Source organism: Camelina sativa, chromosome 15 (genome assembly GCF_030686135.1).
Source record: "Camelina sativa cultivar CO46 ecotype springtype chromosome 15, ASM3068613v1".
Taxonomy (NCBI): domain Eukaryota; kingdom Viridiplantae; phylum Streptophyta; class Magnoliopsida; order Brassicales; family Brassicaceae; genus Camelina; species Camelina sativa.
The window spans coordinates 5,684,625-5,710,782 of record NC_141894.1 but is presented as its reverse complement, the minus strand read 5'-3'; the positions used below and the strand labels follow the sequence as shown (position 1 = coordinate 5,710,782).

The 26,158-nt window shown below is 38.1% G+C and overlaps 5 protein-coding genes across 7 annotated transcripts; 3 read left to right on the top strand and 2 right to left on the bottom strand.

The window, feature by feature from the left end:
* The first annotated feature begins 3,360 nt into the window (after positions 1-3,360).
* LOC104745574 (chaperone protein dnaJ 11, chloroplastic) lies at positions 3,361-4,206 on the top strand. Its single transcript, XM_010466858.3, has one exon. It carries the CDS (start codon positions 3,480-3,482, stop codon positions 3,972-3,974), a length of 495 nt encoding a protein of 164 aa, XP_010465160.1. The 5' UTR covers positions 3,361-3,479; the 3' UTR covers positions 3,975-4,206.
* Positions 4,207-4,675: 469 nt separating this feature from the next.
* Positions 4,676-11,230, bottom strand: LOC104745573 (enhancer of mRNA-decapping protein 4). 2 transcript variants are annotated; one of them, XM_010466857.3, is made up of 13 exons: positions 10,913-11,230; positions 10,221-10,804; positions 10,057-10,106; positions 9,740-9,896; positions 9,414-9,632; positions 8,923-9,051; positions 7,229-8,776; positions 6,622-6,981; positions 6,421-6,540; positions 6,104-6,274; positions 5,848-6,012; positions 5,352-5,477; positions 4,676-5,270 (listed from the first exon to the last, which is right to left on the bottom strand). In XM_010466857.3, exons 1-13 carry the CDS (start codon positions 10,926-10,928, stop codon positions 4,971-4,973), a joined length of 3,945 nt encoding a protein of 1,314 aa, XP_010465159.2. In that variant the 5' UTR covers positions 10,929-11,230; the 3' UTR covers positions 4,676-4,970. The 2 variants fall into 2 exon arrangements, with proteins under 2 accessions (XP_010465159.2, XP_010465157.2); XM_010466855.3 differs by having other exon boundaries at positions 10,221-11,209.
* A 625-nt stretch (positions 11,231-11,855) lies between these two features.
* Positions 11,856-17,880, bottom strand: LOC104745572 (enhancer of mRNA-decapping protein 4). Of its 2 annotated transcripts, XM_010466854.3 has the most exons (13): positions 16,862-17,835; positions 16,731-16,780; positions 16,489-16,645; positions 16,151-16,369; positions 15,733-15,861; positions 15,110-15,584; positions 14,073-14,995; positions 13,455-13,814; positions 13,245-13,364; positions 12,928-13,098; positions 12,648-12,812; positions 12,419-12,544; positions 11,856-12,337 (listed from the first exon to the last, which is right to left on the bottom strand). In XM_010466854.3, the coding sequence occupies exons 1-13, from the start codon at positions 17,576-17,578 to the stop codon at positions 12,038-12,040; spliced, it is 3,912 nt and encodes a 1,303-aa protein (XP_010465156.2). In that variant the 5' UTR covers positions 17,579-17,835; the 3' UTR covers positions 11,856-12,037. The 2 variants fall into 2 exon arrangements, with proteins under 2 accessions (XP_010465156.2, XP_010465155.2); XM_010466853.3 differs by having other exon boundaries at positions 14,073-15,584; positions 16,862-17,880.
* A 4,123-nt stretch (positions 17,881-22,003) lies between these two features.
* On the top strand, positions 22,004-22,457 carry LOC147926299 (uncharacterized). The gene has a single exon (XM_087488559.1). The coding sequence runs from the start codon at positions 22,004-22,006 to the stop codon at positions 22,208-22,210; it is 207 nt and encodes a 68-aa protein (XP_087344685.1). The 3' UTR covers positions 22,211-22,457.
* LOC104745571 (protein DNA-DAMAGE INDUCIBLE 1) lies at positions 22,361-26,123 on the top strand. Its single transcript, XM_010466852.3, has 15 exons — positions 22,361-23,137; positions 23,321-23,353; positions 23,528-23,661; positions 23,754-23,874; positions 23,974-24,090; positions 24,178-24,243; positions 24,405-24,467; positions 24,561-24,605; positions 24,748-24,809; positions 24,896-24,989; positions 25,083-25,175; positions 25,260-25,329; positions 25,432-25,502; positions 25,596-25,679; positions 25,763-26,123. Exons 1-15 carry the CDS (start codon positions 23,072-23,074, stop codon positions 25,889-25,891), a joined length of 1,248 nt encoding a protein of 415 aa, XP_010465154.1. The 5' UTR covers positions 22,361-23,071; the 3' UTR covers positions 25,892-26,123.
* The last annotated feature ends 35 nt before the right edge of the window (positions 26,124-26,158 follow it).

Genomic DNA, 26,158 nt, shown 5'->3' with positions numbered 1-26,158 from the left:
ATATGTATTGCATGACCACATGTATGAACTATATGACGTTATGTGGTCAACACCATAGACATATAATCTGGTACACCGGTCGAATAATTCCGGTTAAGACCGACGTTGACTCCGGCGTTGACCAACATTGACCAAAAAAAATTGTATTTTAATTTTTTTCTATGAAAAAACAAAATAATAAATTACTATATTAAATTATTTATGAATTTTCATGATTAGAAAACATTCTATTCAATATCTAAATATCTTAGGTATCTCTAATGTATTTATTCTTATAATTAATTAATTTTTTTTTAAAGCTAAAATAATAGTTAAATAAAAATAATTAATAATTATTTTCAAGATATTAATAGATTTTATCTTGATTTTAGGATATGTTTGCAAAAGGATATAGAATAAGAGGATTTTTGCAAATGCCCTTATGTTATATATTGAAAATAATTATGTATCATTATATTTTATCTATTAAAAGTAAATAGTGTTAATTTTTTTGTTATTGTTTACATGTTATTAGGAGTATGTAAATTTTTTTTATACCAAAGAGTATCTAAAATTTTGTATACTCTTTACCATGCAAATTTTAAAGTAAAGAGTCATATACTCAAATCTTTTGCATATTATTTTCTAATGAAAATAGTTGAATTTGATTTTATTGATTCTTGTAGTATTTAAAATTTTAAATAATATGATGATCAGAGATTTATATATATAAAATCATTAATAATTACATATGTTATATATATATATATATATATATATATATATTTCTTGAAAATAATTATTAATAAGTTTATTTAACTATTAGTTTAGCTTCAAAAATAAAAGTAACTAATTATAAGAATGAATACATTAGAGATATAGAAATAATTAGATATTGAATAGAATGTGTTTTCTAATCATGAAAACCCATATATAATTTAATATAACAATTTATGATTTTGTTTTTTAATAGAAAATATTAAAATACAATTTTTTTTGGTCAATGTTAGTCAATGCCGGAGTCAATGTCGGTCTTTACCGGAATCATTCGACCGGTGTACCGGATTGTATGTCTATAGTGTTGACCACATAACATCATATAGTTCATGCATGTGGCCATGCAATACATATACTTCGTGTAGTTGATGATACAATATTATACTTGGCATGTATGACCATGCATTTTCCAATATTTCAGGTAGCTAGCCATCTTTTTTCCTTTTAAACTAACAAAGTTCATTTCCATGCATTTTTAATGTTATAGGTTAATATAATGTCCATTCATCCAATCCAACATACTAATAAAATATTAATCCCATTTTACATGAATTGTATCCACCGATATCAATACTAATATCAATCAACCACAATTTACAAGCTATGACAATGTATTTTTCTTTTATTAAATTATTTCTTCACCGTAAAATTTTTATTCTATGCAGTAACTTTTTAATTCTCTTATGCTTAGATAATCTAAACGATACTATTTTTTAACAAACAAAATAGGATTAACCACTCTATGGATACGGATAGACCATTCTACATATGTGTTTTTGATAGGATGGACTTATAATTCATTATATGTTGTACTCACAAAAGGTTGCACTAATCTATCCACCGTTTATTTTTTGGGTTCGAAGAAATTTGTGAATGGTAGTAATATCATAAAAAAGGTTGGACTAATCCACCGTTCCTTTTTGTTGAAAGGGAGTGTGTTTGTTACTACTGCGCACAAAATGGAACAGTAAAGAGGTTTCGTTGTCTTCTAGAAGACCTAATCCTATCCGTCTTCGTGTCCTCACCTCACCACCACGTCCTTCGCAGACACTTTTCTCTCTCTCTTGTTTCTATACAATAAAACGACTATATACGTTGACAAAAAAAAAAAAAAAAAACCGACTATGGTTTTGAATGAGAAGATAGAAAAATAGCAGATCATCCTTTATCTGCACTTGAACAACCAAATATTTGATCTATTTTTATTATGTTTAATCTGTTTGAACCATTTGATCTGCTCAGTACATTCAAAAGCATTTATTTGGTCAGCAGATAAAGACAAACAAAAAAATGCTTCTAGAAAGGCTTTGATATTTATTAGTCGACAAGTTTACTTTTCTTTTGTCTGATTATCATGTGACGGTACTCTGTTATATTTGTTGGATCTCTTAAATCTCAGCCGTTGATCTGCTCTGCTGGGCAGGGTTCCTTCTAGAAGAACTTTTGTTATTGTTTATGTCCTAAAAATCGAATATATTCTGTACCAAGTGCTACTAAATATAAATCCTTTATTAAAGATCTAAAACGGTACGTACCAATATTATAAACACTCTAATCTCTCGACAGATTTAAATTAATGGTTATAAGAGTTGACTGTTCAAAAAACGTATCCTCTAATTTTATAATTATCTCTTTTAAAATCATATAAAACATGTAAAATCGAACAACTAATTACAAAACAAAAATAAATAGAGTTTTTATAAATTACAGGTGGATGACATATCATCAGTTGAATCTTTATAAGCGAGCCGATTAAAAAAAATAAAAAAAAGTAAAGCCGAGCCGGAAGAAAGGGGTTCTAGAAGGCGAATCTTATTATGAACTGGATGACACGTCATCATCAATCCCTTCCATTAGAATTTTCTTTCATAAAACTGGTGACTGCCACTCCCCACGGGTTTTACCTTTCTATTTTTTCCTTAATTTTCGCTCCTTTATATTTTAACCTTATTTCCTTTTTAACCCCATTTTCTAAGATTACTTTATTAAAAAATCTTTTCAATTGTAACTTGCATTATTTATATTACACAGTTTATGATATTCAAAATGTCGGTAAAATGCTAAAATATATTCTATCCGTTTCAAAATATTAGATGTTTTGGATAAATTTGTTGTTTCATAATATAAGATATTTTCAAATTTCAATACAACTTTTAGATTAGTTTAATATTTTATATTATGCAGTATTGTTTCTGATTGATTAAACTTGTTAAAAGTAAAGACTTCTTAATCTACGTGTTTTGTTTAAAACATCCTATATTTTAAAACGGAGAGAGTATAATCTTTCGGATCAAATTAATCACGACTTTTCTAAGCTCACTATTAGATATTTTAATTTAATTAATTTTTAAAATTGCTGACCGAAAAAAACAGAATAAGTAGTAGAAGATTTATAGATATTTATGTTGTTGACAAAAAAAAAATTATAGATATTATTTCCATTACATAATTAATTTAATAATGGCTAAAAAAGAACAGACACGGTTTGTAAAACCAATCCAATAAATAATAATACACGGTTTCTAAATAAATAACAACGAAAACTTTTTTTTTTTTTTTTTGGAATTTAGAGGAGGTGTCTTTTATATAAAGCCCTTTCTCAATGTCCCCTCTCTCTCTACTTTGTGATTCAACTTCTCTCCTACGAACCTTTCTCTCTTCTAAATTTTATTACTCTCTTCCGAATTTGCCCCTACGGTTTTTTCTCTAATTTGCTTAAGAAAATGGCCGGGACCCTAGTTTACTCCGCCGGTTGTTTCTCACCGGCAAATTCCCTTCTTCCTCAACAACAACAACCCAAGACGACCAGATCATCATTTAACGGAACCGCACGGTTTCCCAACGGAGCTCGGTCGTCTTTTAGGGTTTCATCAGCTCAGACGCTTAACGCCGAGCCAGCTATGACGGAATCCGTTCGTCGGCGAGTTTCGAGCCTTTACGAATTACTGAAAGTGAATGAAACGGCTTCGTTGACGGAGATCAAGACCGCGTATCGGAGTTTGGCTAAAGTTTACCATCCGGACGCGTCGGAATCGGACGGTCGAGATTTCATGGAGATCCACAAAGCTTACGCGACACTAGCGGATCCGACGACGAGAGCGATCTACGATTCGACGCTGCTTAGAGCACCACGTAGACGGGTACACGCTGGAGCGATGGGTCGGTCGGGTCGGGTTTACGCAACGACCCGGAGATGGGAGACGGATCAGTGTTGGTAGTTTTCTTAGTTTTGATTTCGGGTTTTGCAGCAGCGAAAAGGCACTTTTTGACTTCTTTATTTTTCCCCCTTTTTATTACATTTTTTTTTTCCTTGTTGGAAAATTAAGAAGGGGAAAAAATTAAGTTGTTTTTTTAATCCGCCATTTCTGTGTGTTTTTTTTAACTTAAGAAGTTAACAATGTATAAAAAGAGATAATTATGAATAGAGAGTGTGACATATCTTTTACTCTACTTTTTTCAAGGATAACACAAAGCATTTATTTAGACCAAAGTAAGACATCATTTTATTTTGATGTTGAAATATAATTCCGGATATAATTTTCTCGTGACATTTATTGGAAAGACCCATACAGTTTTCTTACTCTTCTGAGATTCTGGTACTCTTTGTTTTAGTTAAGCAAGTAATGATTTTTCTCTTTAATTTTATTGTTATATAGACAAACTTTTTGTTCACCATAACTTACTAATTAAAAAAGAGAATGAATACAGTAGTTTCCTACAACTAATTATATACTAATCATAATAATGATAAAACACTGTCTGTTAGATATTTTAATCAAATTTGTTTCTGTCTTACAAAAAAAAAATATCATTAAACGTATACTGTATGTGCCTGTGTTTTTTAAGAAACCGTGGGTGACTAAAGACGACAACAAGAAATAATTAGTGGACAAACAACCTGTAAAAAAAAAAAATACAATTTTAAAAGTTACAGCTTTAACAATCCAAACATTCATTTGGCTTTTACATACGATCTTCTTGTGAAGAAGAATCAACAGTATTCGTAATAATATGAAACATGCAGATTTTACATTTTCAAAAGAAAGATGGAAAAAGAAATACAAAAATTCAAACCAAAACTGAAAGAAAAAAAAAAAATCAAAATCTAACAAACGTAGAGAAGAGATACAAAGAAGAGTAGTGATTGTTGTTGTTTTCCTATGTTTTATATAAGCACCGAACAAGAAAGAGAGAAATCGAGAGATAGAGAGATATCACTTGCAGCCCATAAGCATGGAGTTGATGACGTGCATTATCAGCCTGATGGCTGAGACATCGCTGCCCGGTGCGTTTCGGTGATGGTGCAGAATCTGATATACCTGTTCGAAGATTGGGCGAGCGTGTACCGCAATCATCTGATCTGATGGGTTTATGGCTGCCACCACATCAGTCATCCAAGCAAGCTTACGAGATGTGTCTTTGCTGATGTCGCAGGCCAGCTGCTGCAGCAGTGAAAGAAGCACGCCTTGGCTCAGCGGAAGCGGATTCATCGCCAGTAGTCCACGAAGATCCACCTGTATTGGCAAAATAGGATCTTATGTTAAACTGACGGTTATGTGATCTTATGATGAGCGAAATCCAAACAATTTTTTCACCTGTGAACAAAGCCATGATACTATAGAGACATCGCTTCTCTGTAGTGCCGAAGTGAAAGATTCTTCGTACTTGCGTTCAGATATCAACCTTGAAAGTTCTGCTGTTGGGTCCATAGGTGCTTCAACCTGAAAGGACATATGTTGCGATAGTCATAACTCAGAAATTAAATCAACTTAGGATTCGGATAAGAAACAGAAATGGTTCTCTCTTTATTCAATCTCTGATTCAATTACACAAGATTAAGAGAGAATAAACTGAAGCCAAGAACCAAAGATGAACCCTAGGATGAGCACCCTAGACTCTCCAAAGCCCAAACCAGGATCCTAGACATGCTCAATTCTTCTGCCTAAACTTCCTTTTAAGATGTTAGTTCTCTTCTCTAACTAACCGACTCAACTATGATTACTGAGCAGCTACAATCCACTACAAGCCACCAAGAGCAACTAAACCAACACAAGATATATGGTTAGTAATTAGTTCCAGAGATGTGCAAACCTTTTCAAGAAGTCCACCCAAATGTCCGCCACTTAGTTGAGTAATCAAAGGATTTGACCCACCAGAATTTGCTCCAGCAGCTGCGAGAGCTAAGAGATTCCTTTGGCTCTCAGCTAATTCACGGCTTAAGGCTTGAGCAACTGATGATGCAGAAGTAATTGTTTCCTGTAGAACAAGTAGTGGCTTTAGAAATAAGAAAGAAAACTAGATTTAACAACCATAACAATGCTGGAAGAAGAATGACTTTCTCTCATACCCTTAAAGTATGAGCAAGCTGTGAGTGTCCAGAGTCAAGCCGTTGCTGGGCTGCATTTGTATGCTCGGCAATCCCTTTCTGGAAAGCTGAGTCTACTTGCTCAAACATGGTCTTGCATGACCTCTCAAAAGAAGGTATGACTGAGGACTCTAGACCCGACCTAAGAGCTTCCTGAAGTTTACAAATGGCAAAACATAAACGATGAACTCCCTTTCCGTCAATCTATGATGCAGTTCAGACTTCTAGACAGTTCAATGAAGTATCGTAAAACTATAGCAGAGTCGATTGGATTAAGGATAGGTGAAACTCGATATTACCTGGAGGGCTTGCCTGCCAGAGGTCTGAAATTGGGCTTGAATTTGCCTAGCTATGGTTGCTTCAAGCTTTAAATTAACAGATTTGTCAAGCTGATTAACTGCTTTGTCACCAAGTCCTCTCTGTATACAAGAGAAAGAAGTTTTTTTTACAATAATGAACCTTTTCACGAATTAGCTCCACATTTTTAGAAAAAATCTAACCTGGAAGGACTCTGTGATTGCAGAAGATACAGTTTTTTCAATAACTGGTGTCACTGAACGTGCTAGGGCTGGACCAATTGCAGCCAATTCCTTCTTTATCGTTTTCTCAAACATGGTATTTAACTCCTTGCTCATGAAGTTCGTCGTTGCACTCACAATTTGCTGTGCATGATCGCGCAATGCCTTTTCATTCTTAGCTGTCTCCTCTTGGAAGCGGGCCCATAGAGCATCAGCATTTGACTTGCTGGATTTCTCAATCATTCTCCCTAAAGCCACTTCTAGTCTCTTACTTTCTTTTACAATAGGGCCAGTGACAGCATTTGATAGTTGTCTCTGCATCTCCTTCTGTGAAGCCATTATCTGGAAGGGAAGAAATGATTTTAAGTCAACAAATTAACCAAAAATAAAAAATTACCAAGGTACGTCTTAAGATGAAGCGCAATAACTTATCATCGATACATGCCAGTTACGAATCAAACCTGATTTTCGTTTTAAAACGAATGTACCAAAGGAACTCTTATGGGCCAAATCAAGGTAACACCAAATTTTCTAGTGTATCAGTGAAATGGTGCAACAGTACTAATTAGTTTCAAGATCAATATGTCACCTGATTCATTGTTTCTTGCATAGCTAGGAACTGAGGAAGTGAATCTGTCATGGGATGACTTAAGCTCTCACGTTGCTCATTGAAGGATTCAGCAAGATTTGAGGATGTAGATGACAGACCGGGACCTTGTGAATTTTTGGCTTTCTGCTTCTTCCCTTTGCTATTTGTAGCTGAGGACTGTGGAAGCCCACTGGATGAACCCGAGTCAGGAAGCTTTGGAGACACACCACTTTCATCTCCAGCCTGTAAAGGTTGTCCATAAGCCTTAGATTCCCCTGGAATGAAAGTTCCCTCTGTACTGGGATAACAGTCTCTTGCCATCTGGGTGCTGAGATTTGAAGCCTGTGAGCAGAAGACTTTTTCTCTATTTTCTGAAGTGCGATTCGCAGTTTCTTCATGATTATTGCTTTCACCATTCTGTGTCGACCTTGCTTCACTTACTTCTTTCACCTCAACTTCTGCGCCTCTTGCATCATTATTTACGTCCTGAATATTTGTATCTCTATCTCTCTTGTCTTCAGTAGTGGTGGAGGCTTCAGCGGACGAAACGCCCATCAATATCTCTGAAGGAGTTACAAGATGAGTGGGGTGTTTAAAAAAAGCTGATGGGCTTCGCATCCCAGACACATCATCATCAGGCTTAACATTTGAGTCCTTGCTTCTTGAGTTTTCTTCTACGGATGACACATCCATATTTCTTTCTCCAGCAGCATCCATTTGCCTATCAACAGAATAGTCAGCAGAAGGTGCTCTGCCACCAAGCTCATGATGAGGTATAACTGGCTCAACAGCATCTACAGGAGTGTTGTAGCCAGAAAGTTTTCTTGATAGTCTGGGACTTAGAGGAAGTTGGGGTGACATAGCATACGCAGAACCTGCACCACTGGTCTCAGATGGCAGGCCAGAAGTTTTAGGTTCACCGTTGGGTGGAGCAATTGCTTGTGCTGTGGCTTCTGATGATGGAAAATTCAACTTATTAGCACTTTCCGATCTATTCACTATAATAGAAGGTTTTGGCACTGAATCAACTGAAGGTAAGTCTGTAGGCTTAAGTCCAGATGGTTCTGACATGCCTTCAACAAGATTTGCCTCTCGTGATACGCTAGAATCTGACTTCTCCAAACCCATATTCTCTATGGGTGGTGGCAAGCATAAGCTTAAGTCCAATGTATACTGCTGGATTGCTAGAGTCTGAACACAATAAACCTTAACAATAGGCTCTTCCGGAGGATCATTTGTTCCAATAAAACTCAATATGGGCATAGTGACTGTAAATTCTGACAGGTAATCCATCCGCGAATCAACTGGAGAAGAACCATAGTCTAAATGCACAGCATATAAGGCGTTCCTTTTTGCGTTTGCAAGTAAAAGCAATCCTGCTTCAGATAATGCTATGACTTGGTTAAAAAATGCCTCTTCAGCTCGTGGCTCAGTTGAACTTTTCAAGTCAAGTGTCTGGGTACACCTCCATGACTCAGCATCAGCTGGTAGAAGCCACCCTTCTTCCCCGGCAGAGACCCAGATTTTCATTTCTCGATTTAGAGGACCCTACGAAGAAAATTGCCAACAATGTCAGAGTCAGTAATTTAGCAGAAAGGAAAGTTACAACTATAAAATGTAAACCCAACACAGCAAGGCCAAATAACATTAGATAGAGCTGAGAAAAGTAAGTAATATTAAACCAAGAAAATTACCCCTGTGATAAGTATGATGTGATCAGGTCTCTCAGGAGACGTCACGAACGTGGCTGAACTGACTGGATGTCCATCATGAGGCCTCAAAACTACAAGCGGTTGTGCTTTACGATCTTGCCATATCTTGATCTGTAGGTTAGTTACAAGGAAGAAGGAGTGAGACTCACGCACACAAAAATACTATTTGTTGCAAAATGTGTCCTGGTTGAAAAGAGATGATATACAGTGCAAGTCTGAGATGAAACTTAGCAAATCTTCAAAAATTCAAAACGTGCCAGAATAGTTTTTGAATATCAAATGCACTAGCAGGACCAAACTAAGAAGGCTGACTAGTTCTAATTACGAAAATGTAATGATTACACCAAGTTTGCAACGTAATCAGTTTAAACACGAGTTCTTTGGAATGGTTCATTTTCAGAAGGATTTAAAGAAAAGTGATGATTAAAATTGGAAGAACTGAGTGTAGCAAAATGATACAAAGAAACACAAACCGTGCCATCAACAGAAGAAGAAACCAGGCGCGTGGTCATCCATTGGCACATTGACAAATCTGTAACTTCCCCATCATGCTTGCCCACAATCTGAACACCATCAATCAGTTTATCAAGGGGACACTGGAGAGGGGCCTCAGCAGAGAATACTTCACCTCTGCCAACTTTGGTAGTATCAATACGAAGCACATGTTTACCAATAGAAACTACCAAATTTTCCTGGAAAAAATAGATTTTACGCAATCAGAAGTATAGACACAATAGATTGAAAACGTCAAGTTCAAAGAAGCAAAATATGCATCTTCCAATGACAAGTGATCAAATACCTGTTTGTGGCAGTGCCAACAAACACGTGGATGTTTGGTGTCTTGCTCTCCTAGTATCTGAAGAGCACAAACTATCTTCCCAGTTATCTGGGGTTGATCATCTCCCTCAGATCCTTCAGAGATTTTCCACACGAAAACTTTTCCATCTAGACTAACACTGTTTAGAAGAAACAGAAAAGTAGAGGTATAATAAACCACAAAGTAGAAGAAGCTAGCCAAACAAATTCTAATAACCAAAGAAGAACTGACTGAGCCCCCTTGTTCCATATATGTACAAATAGTATAGCCTAATTAGACAACAGTCCCAGAACATTTACCTGGCCAACATATGAACATCCTCGGCAAAGAAAGCCATGTCCGTCACTCTCTGGACATAAAAACGTAGTTAGAATCAGATGGTAACAATGATGATGGCGAAGAAGGCCCAGACGGGTAATTCAATAAGTAATTCACAAATTGAATAAAGTATAAGTAAATGAACCTGAGAATGGCCCCGGAACAGAGACCTTAATGCAGTGTTTATATTGAGAACCCTAATGTTTCCTCCTTTCAAGCCGTAGCATATATAGTCCTTATTCACGGCGATTTGCCGGCCCACTACGAGCTGAGGATCTGACCCGTATTTTGTAATCGGAGTCACCTCGAGCTGCGGCTGAATCTCCCCTTGTAATCTCACATCCACATCGTACACCGCGTGTTCACCAATCAATCGCCTTCCTTTTGGAAGCTTACAGCTCGGGACACGAATAGGACCGGAACCACCGGGAAAAGACCGAGCGATCTCGTTGTGATTCACTACCGGAAGCTGCTGATGCGAAGGCTCTTGGTTAGGCACGGCGCCTCCGTTGTTGTTAAGGAGAGCGAGGATGTGGGTACCGGGATTGTGATTGGAACGGGGAGACTGGAGATTGAGAGGTGGCGTGGGATAAGATAGCGTTCTCTGTGGATGCAAGTTAGTCGCGGAGGAAGATACATCTTGAGTGACCGGCGATGGTTGAGCGGCGGAGATAGGAGGCGGAGCGTAGTGCTGCTGCTGATCGTACTGGTTGTTGTGAAGAAAAGGACCTGTGGGCGGAGGATAAGAAGCCGGCGGGGCCGGATAAGGATTGGATGAAGGTTTGAAGAGAGTACCAAGATCAAAAGGAGGAGGAGGAGGAGGAGGATTGATATTACCAGGTGAAGACGCCATGGATTTGATTTGATGCAGATTTTTTAAGATCGCCGAAGCTAGGGTTTGTGAAATCGGATCAATTAGAGAGGTTTGTATTTTGATTGAAAATACTGAGCCTCCCTTGAAATGATTCCACAAAAAGAAGACTCGGCGGATCTGAAAGTCACATAAACAAAAACAAAAAAAGAGAAGAGAGCAAACGCAATAGAGAGAGAGAGACGATGATGACTTGAAAGTGAGAACAGGTAGAGAACTTTTGGAGACTACTTTTTTTCCTTTTCTTTAATGTAGATTAAATTGGGGGGCATGATCCAGATCACAAAAAGTTATGGGGTGATAATCGTGTATATTACTAAAATATGAGGATGCTTCTGTTAATAATAGATTTAGACTTTACTTGTTTGGGCCGTCATTCCCATTACAGGGCCCAATATATATTTCTAGAGATTCACTTGTTCAAGTGCGTAGCAAGACATAAAGTAGAAAGTATTACGCCTTTAATCGTTTTTTTTTCCCAACCTCTTGCTTTTTTACTCGGAACGTCCAACGAATGGGAGAAGAATAGGATAAGGATTCTGATTCATGGTCAGCTCCTTTTATCTCCAAAAGTAAATGGAAACTGAACCCAAAAGCAAAATATCCATCTTGCTTTGCACTCAATTTCTCTGTTTACTGTCGACCAAGAGCGTGTTCGTTCGTGGCTGCGGCAGCAGCAGCGGCAGCGACTGCGGCAAACGCAACTTTTTTGATCGCCGCAACTAATCGACGTCCAAAATTAGAATCAGCGTTCGCCACAGTGTCTTGCCGCAAGCACCTGCGGCAACCAAACGAACAACAACACATGCGGCTGCCGCATCCGCAGGTACTTGCAGCGACGAAACGAACAAGCTCCAAGACTCCCATAATGTATAATCTTCATGTAACATTGTCTTCAAAATCACGTTCTTTAGTAAAAAATCTATATAGACGTAGAAACCAGATTTTACATTTAAAAGGAAATTTGAACAAAAGACAAAAACCAAAAATGAAAAAAAAAAAAACACTAACAAGAGTAAGATGCAGAGAAGAAACGTTTCCTATTTTTTATGCATGTAACTAACGAACAAGAAGAAAGAGAAAGAGTGATGTCATTTGCAGCTCATAAGCATAGAGTTGATCACGTGCATTATAAGTCTGACGGCAGTGATGTCGCTGCCTGCTGCGTTACGCTGGTGGTGCAAAATCTGATAAACCTGTTCAAAGATTGGACGAGCGTGGACCGCAATCATCTGATCTGATGGGTTTATGGCTGCAACAACATCAGTCATCCAACCTAGCTTACGGGATGTGTCCTTGCTGATGTCACAAGATAGCTGCTGCAGCAGTGAAAGAAGCACGCCTTGGCTTAGCGGAAGCGGATTCATAGCCAGTAGTCCACGAAGATCCACCTGCATTGGTACAATGGGATCTTATGTAAAACTGATGGTTATGTGATCTTATGATGAGCAAAATCCAAACAAAAATTTCACCTGTGAGCAAAGCCATGATACTATAGAGACATCGCTTCTTTGTAGTGCCGAAGTGAAAGATTCTTCGTACTTGCGTTCAGATATCAACCTTGAGAGTTCTGCTGTTGGGTCCATAGGCGCTTCAACCTGAAACAACCAGAATTGCAGTAAGCATATATTATACTTGTCAAAACTCAAAAGAGACAACACCATTCAACGGGTCAGTAAATTACACCAGAGATGTGCAAACCTTTTCAAGAAGAGCACCTAAAGGTCCATTACTTAGTTGAGTAACCAAGGGATTTGATCCAACAGAACTAGCTCCAGCAGCTGCGAGAGCTAAGCGATTCCTTTGACTCTCGGCTAATTCATGATTTAGGGCTTGAGTAACTGATGATGCAGAACTAATGGTTTCCTGTACAAACGAGCAGCAACTTTAACATGCGGAAAACAAAAAAAAGAAGCATTTTGCTACCATAACTGGTGATTAACCAAAAAAAAAAAGCTGGAAGGATGATCTTCCATCATACCTTCAGAGTATGAGCAAGCTGGGAGTGTCCAGAGTCGAACCGTTGCTGGGCTGCACTTGTGTGCTCAGCCATCCCTTTCTGGAAGGTTGAGTCTACTTGCACAAACATGGCCTTGCATGCTCTCTCAAAGGACGGTATGACTGAAGATTCCAGACTTGACCTAAGACCTTCCTGAAGTTTACATTGGAAGAAAAGATATGGATATAAGAGACCAACTTATTTTACACTAAACAATGATGCAGCTGATATTGTATGCAAAGGACTTGCATATACATTTTATAAAGTATCATAAAACTAGGTTAAATTCGAAGTTTTACCTGGAGGGCTTGTCTACCAGACGTCTGAAATTGGGCTTGAATTTGCCTGGCTATGGTTGTTTCAAGCTTTGTAATAACAGATTTATCAAGCTGATTAACTGCTTTGTCACCAATTCCTCTCTGTATGAAAATCAGTTTTCGTTTTCAACAATGAACCTTAAAAATGAACCTTCTCATGAATCAACTCATCATATCTCGTAAATTACTAACCTGAAAGGATTCTGTGATTGCAGAGGAAACAGTTTTTTCAATAACTGGAGTTGCTGCACGTGCTAGGGATGGACCAACGGTAGCAAATTCCTTCTTCACCGTTTTCTCAAACATGGCATTTAACTCCTTGCTCATGAAGTTTGACGTTGCATTCACAATTTGTTGTGCATGGTCACGTAATGCCTTTTCATTCTTAACAGCCTCCTCTTGGAAGCGGGCCAATAAAGCATCAGCATTTGACTTGCTGGATTTCTCTATCATTCTCCCTATAGCCACTTCAAGTCTTTTACCTTCTTTTACAATTGGGCCAGTGACAGCATTTGATAGTTGCCTCTGCATCTCCTTCTGTGAAACCATTATCTGGAAGGGAAATAATATTTCAGTTCAACAGATAAAACAACAACAACATTACCAAGGTACGTCTTTAGATGAAAAGCAATAGCTTATCATTGATAAATGCTAGTTATTAATCAAATCTGACTTTCGTTTTAAAACGAATCTAACAAAGATAACAGTTTTGTGTCCAATCAAGGTTAAAACAAGTTTAGTAGTGTATCAGTGAAATGATGCAAGAGTATAAAAAATGATATTTTTAAGAATAGGGTACTAATTAGTCACCTGATTCATCGTTTCTTGCATAGCTAATAACTGCGGAAGCGAATCTGTCATGGGATTACTTAACCTCTCACATTGCTCACTGACGGATTCAGCCTGATTAGCAACATTTGAGGATGACAAACTGGGACCCTGTGAATTTTTGGCCTTCTGCTTCTTCCCTTTGCTATTTTCAGCTACCAACTGTGGCAGCCCACTAGATGAACCCGACTTGGGAAGGTTTGCAGACACATCTCTTGAGTCAAGACCTCTTTCATCCCCAACTTGTAAAGGTTGTCCATATGCCATAGAGTCCTCTGGAATGACAGTTTCCTCTGTAATAGGATGGCGGACTCTTGCTGTGAGATTGGAAGCCTGTGAGCAGAAAATTTGTTCTCTACTTTCTGAAGTGTGATTCGCAGTTTCTTCATGATAGTTGATTTCACCATTCTGCGTAGACCGTGCTTCACTTACTTCTTTGACCTCAACTTCTGTGCCTCTTGCATCATTATTCACGTCCTGAATATCAGCATTTCTACCCCTCTTGTCTTCAGTAGTAACGGAGGCTTCAGTGGATGAAACACCCATCAATATCTCTGAAGGAGTTACGAGATGAGTAGGGTGTTTAAAAAAAGCTGATGGGCTTCGAATCCCAGACATATCATCATCAGGTTTAACATTCATGTCTTTGCTTCTAGAGCTTTCGTCGACAGAAGATACATTCAAACTATTTTCTCCAACATCATCATTTTGCCTATCAACAAAAGAATCAGAAGGAGTGTGATAGCCAGAAAGTTTACTTGATAGTCTTGGACTTAGAGAATGTTGAGGTGAAGGAGCATACGCAGAACCTGCATCACTGGTCTCAGAAGGCAGCCCAGAAGTTTTAGGCTCACCGTTGGGGGGGACAATTGCTGGTGATGTGGTCTCCGCTGATGCAGAACCCGCTGGAAAATTCAACGTATTAGCACTTTCCGATCTATTCACTAAAATAGATGGTTTAGGCACTGAATTAACTGATGGTAATTTGGTAGGTTTCAGTCCAGATGGTTCAAACATACTTTCAACAAAATTTGCTTCCCGTGACACACTAGAATCTGACTTCTCAAAACCCACATTCTCTGTAGGAGGTGGCAAGCACAAGCATAAGTCTAATGTATACTGCTGGATTGCTAGAGTCTGCACACAATAAACCTTAACAATGGGATCTTCTGGAGGATCATTTGTCCCAATAAAACTCAATATGGGCATAGTGACTGTAAACTCTGACAGGTAATCCATCCGAGAATCAACTGGAGAATAACCATAGTCCAAATGCACAGCATATAAGGCGTTCCTTTTTGCGTTTGCAAGTAAAAGCAAGCCTGCTTCAGATAATGCTATTACTTGGTTAAAAAATGCCTCTTCAGCCCGTGGCTCAGTTGAACTTTTCAATTCAAGTGTCTGGGTACACCTCCATGATTCAGCATCAGCTGGTAAAAGCCACCCTTCTTCCCCAGCAGAGACCCAGATTTTCATTTCTCGATTTAGAGGACCCTGTGAGAAGAACATTGCCAACACTAGCTGAGTTAGCAAATTGGCAGAAAGGAAAGCTACATTTACAAAATGTAAACTTAACACAACAGGGCCAAATAACATTATATAGCACTGTTAAAGGTATGTAATATTGATTTAAGAAAACTACCCCCGTGATAAGTATGATGTGATCAGGTCTTTCCGGGGACGTCACAAATGTGGCTGAGCTGACTGGATGTCCATCATGAGGTCTCAAAACTACGAGTGGTTGTGCCTTATTATCTTGCCATATCTTAACCTGTTGGTATAAAGAAGAAGTAAGACTCAAACACAAATATACTAGCTGTTGTAGAATGTGTTCAGGTTGTGAAGACATGATGCAAATGCAAGTCTATGATGAAACTTAAAAAAAAACTCTTCAACTTAGGATGAGCTAGCAGAACCAAAAAAAGGCTGACGAGTTTCAATTAATTGAACTTGGGGACACCCATTAAGCAGCCAAAACAGTTGAAATTTTAGTTCTTTAAATATATTCAACTAAGGTTATGAATATGAGCAGACGGAAAATGATAAGAACAAACACAAACCGTGCCATCAACAGAAGAAGAAACCAGGCGCGTGGTCATCCATTGGCACATTGACAAATCTGTAACTTCCCCATCATGCTTGCCCACAATCTGAACACCATCAATCAGTTTATCAAGGGGACACTGGAGAGGTGCCTCAGCAGAGAATACTTCACCTCTACCAACTTTTGTAGTATCAATTCGCAGCACATGCTTACCAATTGAAACTACCAAAATTTCCTGGAAAAAAATGTGAATTACGCAATCAGAAGTATAGACACAATAGAGCGTAAATTTGAAAAGGTCATGATGTTCAAAGAAGCAATGTATGCATCTTCCAATGACAAGTGATCAAATACCTGTTTGTGGCAGTGCCAACAAACACGTGGATGTTTGGTGTCTTGCTCTCCTAGTATCTGAAGAGCACAAACTATCTTTCCAGTTATCTGGGGTTGATCATCTCTCTCAGATCCCTCAGAAATTTTCCACACGAAAACTTTTCCATCTAGACTAACACTGTTTTAAAGTAATAGAAAAGTAGTCGGTATGAAAGCAAATGTAAACCACAAAGTAGAAGAAGCTTATAGTTCCAGAACATTACCTAGCCAAGAGATCAACATCTTCGGCAAAGAAAGCCATGTCCGTCACTCTCTGTACACAAAGACGTAGTTAGAACTGGTGGGAACAAAACAGTTCAACAACTTTATTAAAAATGCAAAGTTGAATAACAACCTGAGAATGGCCTCTGAACAAAGACCTCAAAGCACTGTGTATATTAAGAACCCTAATGTTTCCTCCTTTCAATCCATAGCATATGTAGACCTTATTCACGGCGATTTGCCGACCCACGACAAGCTGAGGATCCGACCCGTATTTAGTAATCGGAGTCACCTCCAACTGTGGCTGAATCTCTCCCTGTAATCTCACGTCCACATCGTACACAGCGTGTTCACCAACCAATCGTCTTCCCTTAGGCAGTTTACAGCTGGGAACACGGATAGGACCGGAACCGCCAGGAAAAGACCGAGCCATCTCGTTGTGATTCACTACCGGAAACTGATGCGGAGGCTCTTGGTTAGCCACGGCGCCTCCGTTGTTGTTGTTAAGGAGAGCGAGGATGTGCGTTCCGGGATTGTGATTAACACGGGGAGATTGGGGATTGAGAGGTGGCGTGGGATAAGAAAGCGTTCTCTGCGGAAGCAAGTTAGTCGCCGCCGAGGAAGAGGAAGACACATCCTGTTGCGTCAGAGTCACCGGCGATGGTTGGGGTGAGGTACTCGGCGGCGCGTAGAGTTGCTGATTATACTGGCTGTGAAGAAAAGGACCCGCCGGTGGAGGATAAGATGACGGAGGCGCCGGGTAAGGGTTCGATGAAGGTTTGAAGATAGTACTGAGATCGAACGGAGGAGGAGGATTGTGAGGGTTAGTATTACCGGGTGAAGATGCCATTGATTTCAAAGATCGTCGAATCTAGGGTTTGCGATATCGGTATCTAAAAACAGAGGTGTAATTTGGAATGTAGAAAAGAATCCACAAAAAAGGAAGACTCGGCGGATCTAAGGAAGAAATCGAGAGTCACAAAGAGAGAGAGAGGGAAGCGCGAAAAGCAAGAATAGAGAGACGAGAGAGACGATGATGACTTGAAAGTGAGAACAGCTAAAGAACTTTTGGAGACTTGCTTTTTTGATGCTGGGGATGTAAATTCAATTACTAAAATGTATGGGGTGATAATCGCACTTATATTACAATATGAGGGCGGTTCTGAATAAATTCAAGATCTTATATTTCTCAAAATTAGTTTGGGCCTTGTTTCTATTTATGAAGCCCGATAACTTAATAACAGTCCACGTCAGCACGAAATCATTCTCGTCTGATTCTCTTGTTTTTGATGCAGTGAGTGATATTGGTGACTTGGTGTGCGTAGATGGACATGGCACCTTTTGAAAACCTGACAAAGCAAGTGGTTACCACTTACCACACTAGGTTCTTAAGGAACTAGACCAAACAATAAATATCAAGATTTTGCTCTCTAATTGTTCAATTTCTCTGTTTTAATTAGTGTCGTTTAGATTCAACTGATGTCTCCAAATTCACCTATATACATATGGCTGTATAACGTAATGTCACCTTCTTGACAACATCTAGACTTAAAGACCATTTCAAAAAGTTCTTGAACCCTTTTTTCGCTCATTTGCTTTGTGTACTCAAGCGACATGATTCTCTAATTTTATATGCACCACCACCCACCCCTTCAGAAGCCTCCAATACTTTATGACTTATGATGAATTATAAAACTATCCCTTTCTCCAGTAGTTAGTAGGCAACACCTAGCTGCCATCAACGCTTTTCTCATTCTTAAACTTCTCTTAAGCTTACTAGGGAACGAATTTTCACTGAGTCGAGGCATTTGTATAAATTAACACGGGACATATTTCCAATGCGCACCACCATTTATTCATTCAGAAGCTCCCCATGACTATTCGGACTTTTAGCCAAGTCAAGGCATTTGATAAATCAAGACAAACATATACATATCCTTACCATGCACCGCCACTTATAGACCTCAAATAAGCATATGACAAGATTTTTAGCCGAGCCTGAGGCATATAAAAAACATTTTGGGGACCAAGTTTGTATCATGCACCACCATCCACCCTTTTTTTTCCATTAATAAGCTTGACAGTATGGAATTTTAACTACAAAGAGGCATTTTTTATAATTTTATTGACTTTTGGAACAGAGTATCATGTATCTTTTTCCGCATTATTATTAGCTCTTGATGAGCTGAGGCAATTGTAAAAACTTTTTCGGGACAAATTATCATGCATCACCATAAATTTCCCTTTCATAAGCTCTTGATAAACGTATAATTGGGCTTTTAACCGAGTCTCCACCTTTGTGTAGGACAATTTGGGACAAAATGTCATGCAACAACATCAACCGATTGGCTTAAAATGCGTAATTAACCGAGGCACTTGAATTAGACAATCCAGAAGCAGGTTTCACACACCAGAGTACCAGACCAGTTCCCGTACATAAGTTTAATATGTCTAGCTTACAATGGGTTTTTCTAACCGAGAACATTTGTATCATGAACCATACGCTTTCCCATTAATAAGCGTATTATGATTTGCTTACATTGGGGTTGTAACCGAGGCATTTGTATGGACAATCCCGAACCAAGTATCATGCTCCACAGTCTTTCCCATCCCCAAGCTTCTTAAGATTTTGTTAACCGAAACAGAGGCCTTTTTATAGATACTTGGGACAAAGTCTTACATCTGTTTTCCCATTCATCAGTTCTTGTTTCCTTGATGAGCTGAGGCAATTGTATAAACTTTTATGGGCCAAATATGCATCACCATCTACACTTTCCCATTCTTAAGCTTTTGATGAACTTACATTGCCTGTTTTTAACTGAGTCGTAACCGTTGTATGGACATTATGCAACAATATCCACCGATTGGCTTACAATGCGTTGTTTTAGCCAAGGCACTTAGAATTGACAATCCAGAAGCAAGTAGCACGCACTACACCAGTTCCTGTTCATAAGCTTATTATGATTAGCTTACAATGGTTTTTTTTTTTTTAACAGAGGACATTTGTATAGCTTTATATCATTTCTAATTTATACGCTTATTATAATTAGCTTACGATGGGGCTGTAAGAGGCATCTGTATTGACAATCCGGATCCAGGTATATCATGCACCACACTCTCTCTGTCTTTCACATTCCCAAGTCTTTGAATGGGTTTTTTCAACTTCTTCATCTCTTTAACCAATGCATTTGAATATAGAGAATTCGGGACCTAGTATCTCATGCACCACTCTTTTTCCATTCATGAATGTATTGAAATTAGCTTGCAGTGTGGTTTTTTAACCAAGCAATTGTTTAAACAACGAGGGGCTAGGACCAAATATCATGCACCACACTCTGTCTCTGTCATAAGCTTACTAGCTATGAATAGCTTACAATGGGGTTTTAACCGAGGCATCTGTCTGAACAACACGGGACCAAGTATCATGCACCACAATTTCCTTCCCATTCTCAAACTTATTAAGATTAGCTTCCAATGGGTTTTCAAGTTCTACCAAGGCATTTGAATAGGGAATCCGGGACCTAGTATCATGCATAAAAGCTTACTGGATTTAGCTTGCAATGTGGTCTTTAACCAAGGAAATTCTTTGAACAATCAGGAACTGGGACCAAGTATCATAATTCATAAATACACAACACTCTTTCCCAATCATAATCTTATAGTATATTGTGGTTTTGTAACTGAGGCATTTGTATGTGCAATTCGAGACCAAGAAATATCATGCACCACACTCTTTTCACATCCCCAAGCTTTATAAAGATCATCTTCCAATGGGTTTTTAATTTTTGAACCAAAGCATTAAAGTAGAGAATCAGGGACCTAAGCATTAAAGTATATAAGCACCACAGTCTTTTCAGATTGAGCTTACACTTTAATAACTTGGAATGGGGTTTTTTAAGAACAGTCGGGACCAACTTTTATGGGAGACAGGGACGAGAAATATGTATAGATCGATTCCGGACCAAATAGTATGCACCACCCACCAATATATATTTTTCCCGTTTATAACCAAAGCCGAAGCTTTTCTTTTCCAAACCGATCTGGTATTTAAACCAAGTCAATATATATTGAACCAAATCTGGGACTCTTGTCTTATCGGACCAAGCATCATTTACCACACTTTTCCACAATCATTAGCTTATTGAACATAGGATTAGAATGGGTTGTTTATTAACCGAGGGAATGAGGGACGGGACAATTAGGGATCATATATCGAATCGATTTCGGACCAACAAACCAATTTTTTTCTGTTCATAACTAAGCCGACGCTTTTGTTTATACTTTATACCGATGTGTTTAATTATTGAACAATCTGGGACTAATCGGACCAAGTATATCATGCACCACACTCTACCCCAATCATAAGCATAAGCTTTAGAATGGGTTATTATTTATTAACCGAGGGCATCTGAGAATACAAGGGACCAACTAAACGGGACAAGGAATCACAACCATTCTTTTTCCCTTACCGAGCCGAGGCATTTGTATATTCATGAACCCTAGATCGAAAACGACAGAGACCAGCTGCTAAAAAAAAAACCGGCTGCTAAAAAAAAAGGAAACTAAAGAGCCCTAGAGATCGCAGCCGGAGGAGGATTTGTGTAGGTCTCTGATTAATGACAAAATTTCTCTACACACCCCTATGGCTATATATATATATAGATAACTGGATCGATGACAACCACCGCCTAAGCGAGAAAAAGTGGAAATTTTCCAATTTCACTAATGAGGCCCAAAAATATTAAAGTCTCGCAGTCAAACTAGGTTAATTAAGGAATGAACCAATCAAGAGATAAAGAGAAACCTAAACAGAGGAGGTAAAGGAAAAAAAAAAAAAAAGAGACCGTTGTTGTTATTGGGTTGGGAATTTTATTTTATTTTATTTTGATTAGCTTTAAAAGCAAGAAATACTGAAATAGGCGTGTAACGTCCACACAGCACATCACAGGACAATTCCAATTCTCTTCTTCTTCTTTCTTTATATCATCATCATCTCTATCTCTATCTCTCTTTGCTTTCTCTAACCCACTAAATTTATCATCTCTCTCACTCTCTCTCACCACAATTCTCGCCAACAAAAACAACAAACAAAACTCCCTCTCTTTATATAGATAGAGAGAGAGAGAGAGAGAGAGAGAGAGAGAGAGAGTTGTTCAAACCTAAATCAAAGACGAATCTCGGAATCTCCGGAGACAAACCTTTTCAATAAAAAAAAACAGAGACGAATCGGAGGAGGATTTTTTTTTTTTTTTTTTTTGGGGATCGAAGCAAAAAGATGTGTTGCGGAAGGGTATGCATGATATGCACGTGTTTGGTATTGGTGGTGATCGCGATTGGTTTTGTATTTGGATTCGGCGTTTTCAAGGATGGATTTCACAAGATCCAAAACTCTGTTCATCTCCAATGCGATCCCAGATTTGGTTGCGGCTCTCCTCTTGGACGTCGCGGCGCTTACGGTTTCCCAGCTCCGCCTGGTATTTAACTAGCTATATAGTGTGATGTGATCTCATGATTTTGGTTTTTTGTCGTCTTTGAATTCCAAATCTTGGGTATAATAGTGATCGATTCTTTAGGTTTTTTTTTTTTTTTTTTTTTTTATTAACAACCATTTGTTTTGCTTTTTATCTCTAAGTTTCTCTTCTCACATGGACTACTTGTGCATCCGTGGAATGTTTCATTAAATTAGATTGTAGTTTCTTGACCTTATTATTAAAACTTACGATTCAATATTTTTGTCTTTGTTTCGATTCAATTCCACCCCCAAAAAAAAAAAAAAACGTAACGTACTGTATGTGATTCGTATTCATCATATATATTTAAAAGCTTCCGCACCTTTTAAGCAAAAAAAGTTTTTTAAAAAAGCCAATAAATTTATTTCAGATAATGACCACAATTAAAAAGATGCCTAATAATCTTTTTATTCTTATCTATAAGGAACAGTACGATTCTTTATGACCAGAAAAGTAATTATTCTCGCTCGTTACGGCTAAACCTCTTCCTAATTACATAAATAACCCATCTTTATCAATTGTAATTTTATAAAAATGTAAAGCTAAATCTCAAATCAGTCGATGACATTATAAACGGTCGGGCTACTAAATAAAGAAATAAGTTAATTAATAAACCAGGGGGTAGTTCCGGGACTTATCAGAAGCCTCTGTGTCGAATAGCGGGTTCAGGGTAAATTTGGCTTCTCTGATAAGACAGAGTAAAACCATAAGTAAAGCAATCTCTCCTCAGGGAGTCACAGAGTCTCAAAACAATTGACCAAAACTAAGTAAAAAAAAAAAAAAAAAGAGGAGGCCGAGAAAACCCAAAAAAAAAACAGACGACGATTACAAAGATGAGGATCACTGTTATGACCGCCGGTGAACAAATCATCTCTCTTGATGTCGATTCTAATGAAACCGTAAGTTTGTTTTTTCCTTCTGAGAAAACCCTAAACTTTCCTGATTCCTCGGGTTGTAGTTAATCACAATGTACTTGTCAAAATTGGTCCATGGTGCTTCTTGGGGTTTCACTGATTAGTCGACGTTTACGGAAGTTTTGGTTTTTTCTTTTTGCTGATCCTTTAAGTTGATTTGTTCTGTAGGTTGAGAATGTTAAAGCCTTGCTCGAAGTTGAGGTAAAGGGTTCCTTCTCAGATCTCTTTAGTCGATTTATGTTTTGTCGAATTGTGTTTGGCTCTTGCTACTGAAAAAATAAAAAACTCAAAGATCGAAGCTTTGAATTCTGCTGGGGTTTATGGGTTTTTTTAGAACTTAAAGCTATTTTTTTTTTCCCTTGTATGAATGAGCAGTCCAATGTTCCGATTCAGCAGCAGCAGCTGTTGTATAATGGAAACGAGATGGGGAATTCCGATAAATTGAGTGCCTTGGGTGTTAAAGATGATGATTTATTGATGATGATGGTTTCCACCAATTCCTCTTCTGGGTACACTACTACTACCTCTTGCTTCTCTGTTCTGAAATTTTGTAAATTGATGTTTGTGATATATGATCCCTTTGTTTTTGTCTCTTTCTCAGTGGTGCTGCACCAGCAGCAGGGAGTGATTTGGGCATGAATCCTGATGGGTCAGCTTTGAACCCTGCAGCCTTTCAACAACACGTTAAGGGTGATTCTAATCTTATGGGACAGCTATTTCAGGTTTGTATTGATTGTATTTAGCTTGTAACTATGTTGTTCTTCTTTGGCCTTCGTTTTATGATTCCGATTCCTTGGCTTTTTGAATATTGTGAATTGCAGACTGATCCCGAGCTTGCACAAGTGATTTCTGGAAGTGATTTAAATAAGTTACAAGATGTGTTACGTGCCCGGCATCGTCAGCGATCTGTTTTACAGCGTCAAAAGGAAGAGGAACTCGTAAGCCTTTTCTCTAGATAAATGAGTTTCAGTAAATTACATCTACCACTATCAAAGGATTCTGCTTATGTATTCCCCTCCTTGCAGGCCCTTCTCTATGCAGATCCTTTTGATGTTGAAGCACAGAAGAAAATCGAAGCTGCAATTCGACAGGTTATTGGTTCTTACATAGAGTTACATGTACCGGACTCTTGTATTACTTTAGTTGCAATTTGCAAATAACTCTTGTGATTGGTTAGGTTCTTGTGTTCTCCTATTTTGCTTGTTACCTTTTCAATTTCTGACTTTTGGTGCTGTCTTGATACATTGTTCAGAAAGGAATTGATGAGAACTGGGAAGCTGCCCTTGAACATAATCCTGAAGGTTTTGCTCGGGTGGTATGTACGCTTGCGTTTACTGTTCTGAAACTTCTTAACCTCTTTGTACACAAACATGATTTATTTTTTCTGTTGTTTCTATCATTTCCGTAGATAATGCTGTATGTGGATATGGAGGTCAATGGCGTACCTTTGAAGGTAATCTGGCAACCAGATTATAACTTCCTTTTACCTTGCTATCTATTTTCAATATTTCTCGGTCTCAGTGTGCTTAGAGATGTTATTGATCACTCCTTAAATCATCTTGTTGTTCTGAACCTATATTGTACACCATCTCCAGGCATTTGTTGATAGTGGTGCACAGTCGACAATTATATCGAAGACTTGTGCTGAGAGATGCGGGTAAATTGCATTATATATTTCTTCTGGTACTTCTTTTAAAATAGAATGATGGAAACTCACGAGTCTTGTTAAATATGCACTTTCAGATTGCTGAGACTCATGGATCAGCGTTATAAAGGTATTGCTCAGGGTGTTGGCCAGTCAGAGATATTAGGCCGCATTCATGTTGCTCCAATAAAGGCAAGTACATCCAACTTTTTTCTTATAATGAGTTGCCTCGTTTTTCTGGTTTATTATTCTTTGCAAAAGAAATTAAAGTTTCATAACTTGCAGATTGGGAATAACTTTTACCCATGTTCATTCGTGGTGCTGGACTCACCTAACATGGAATTCCTATTTGGCCTGGATATGCTGCGTAAGCATCAGGTACTTCATCCGAAGTCTCCATCTTTTGACTTCGGATATTTTGGAACCAAATGCAGAGCTGTAACTCTCTTCTTCTCTGTGTAGTGCACTATAGATTTGAAGGAAAACGTCATGACTGTTGGAGGAGGAGAGGTCTCTGTTCCCTTTTTGCAAGGCTAGTTTTCTATTACCATCTCATTCTTGAAAATTATGAGCCTTTTTTATGTTCGTTATCTTTGTTTTCAATTAACCTGAAAAAAAGCTGGACTTACTTCAGAGAAAGACATCCCTTCCCGATTCCTTGATGAAGGACGTGTTCTTAACGAAGCATCTGGCTCTGGAGCAACGGTAAGAGCTTTTGCATACTGTCTTTCTTTATAATTGGTTTTGATGAACTATATTTCTAAATAGTTTTTTGTATAAAACCTTTTGGTCCAATAGGTACCCTCTGGGTTTACAGAGAAGAAGAATAACACGGTTGCAAACCCAACGAGTCAACAACCTAAAAGGCAGAACACATCAGAGGTAAACTTTGTGTTTAAAGACTTAGTCTCACTTCTTTTGATACCTTATTGTCTCCATTAATCATTTCATCATGTAATCCATAGGGACCTGAATTTGAAGCAAAGATTGCAAAGCTTGTGGAGTTAGGGTTCTCCCGCGAAGCAGTGATTCAAGCTCTCAAATTGTTTGAAGGAAACGAAGAACAAGCCGCTGGGTTTCTCTTTGGAGGTTGAGGGTTATATTAAACTGGTCCGATAAACCAATGGCCAACAAGTTGTGATTTAAAAGAGAATCTATCTTCACATTCTGCTTCTTTTTCTCATTTTCCTTTTTTGTATTTTATAGAACAAAACATAGGAAATGCAAAGACCATGTCATATGTTATCTCTCTCCATTGTATGCTGTCGAATAATCAGACTTTAGGGTCTACAAAAATGCAATGCAAGTGTTTGATTTGGTTACTCATAGAAATTGATACAACCTTCAAACGAGTTCTCAAA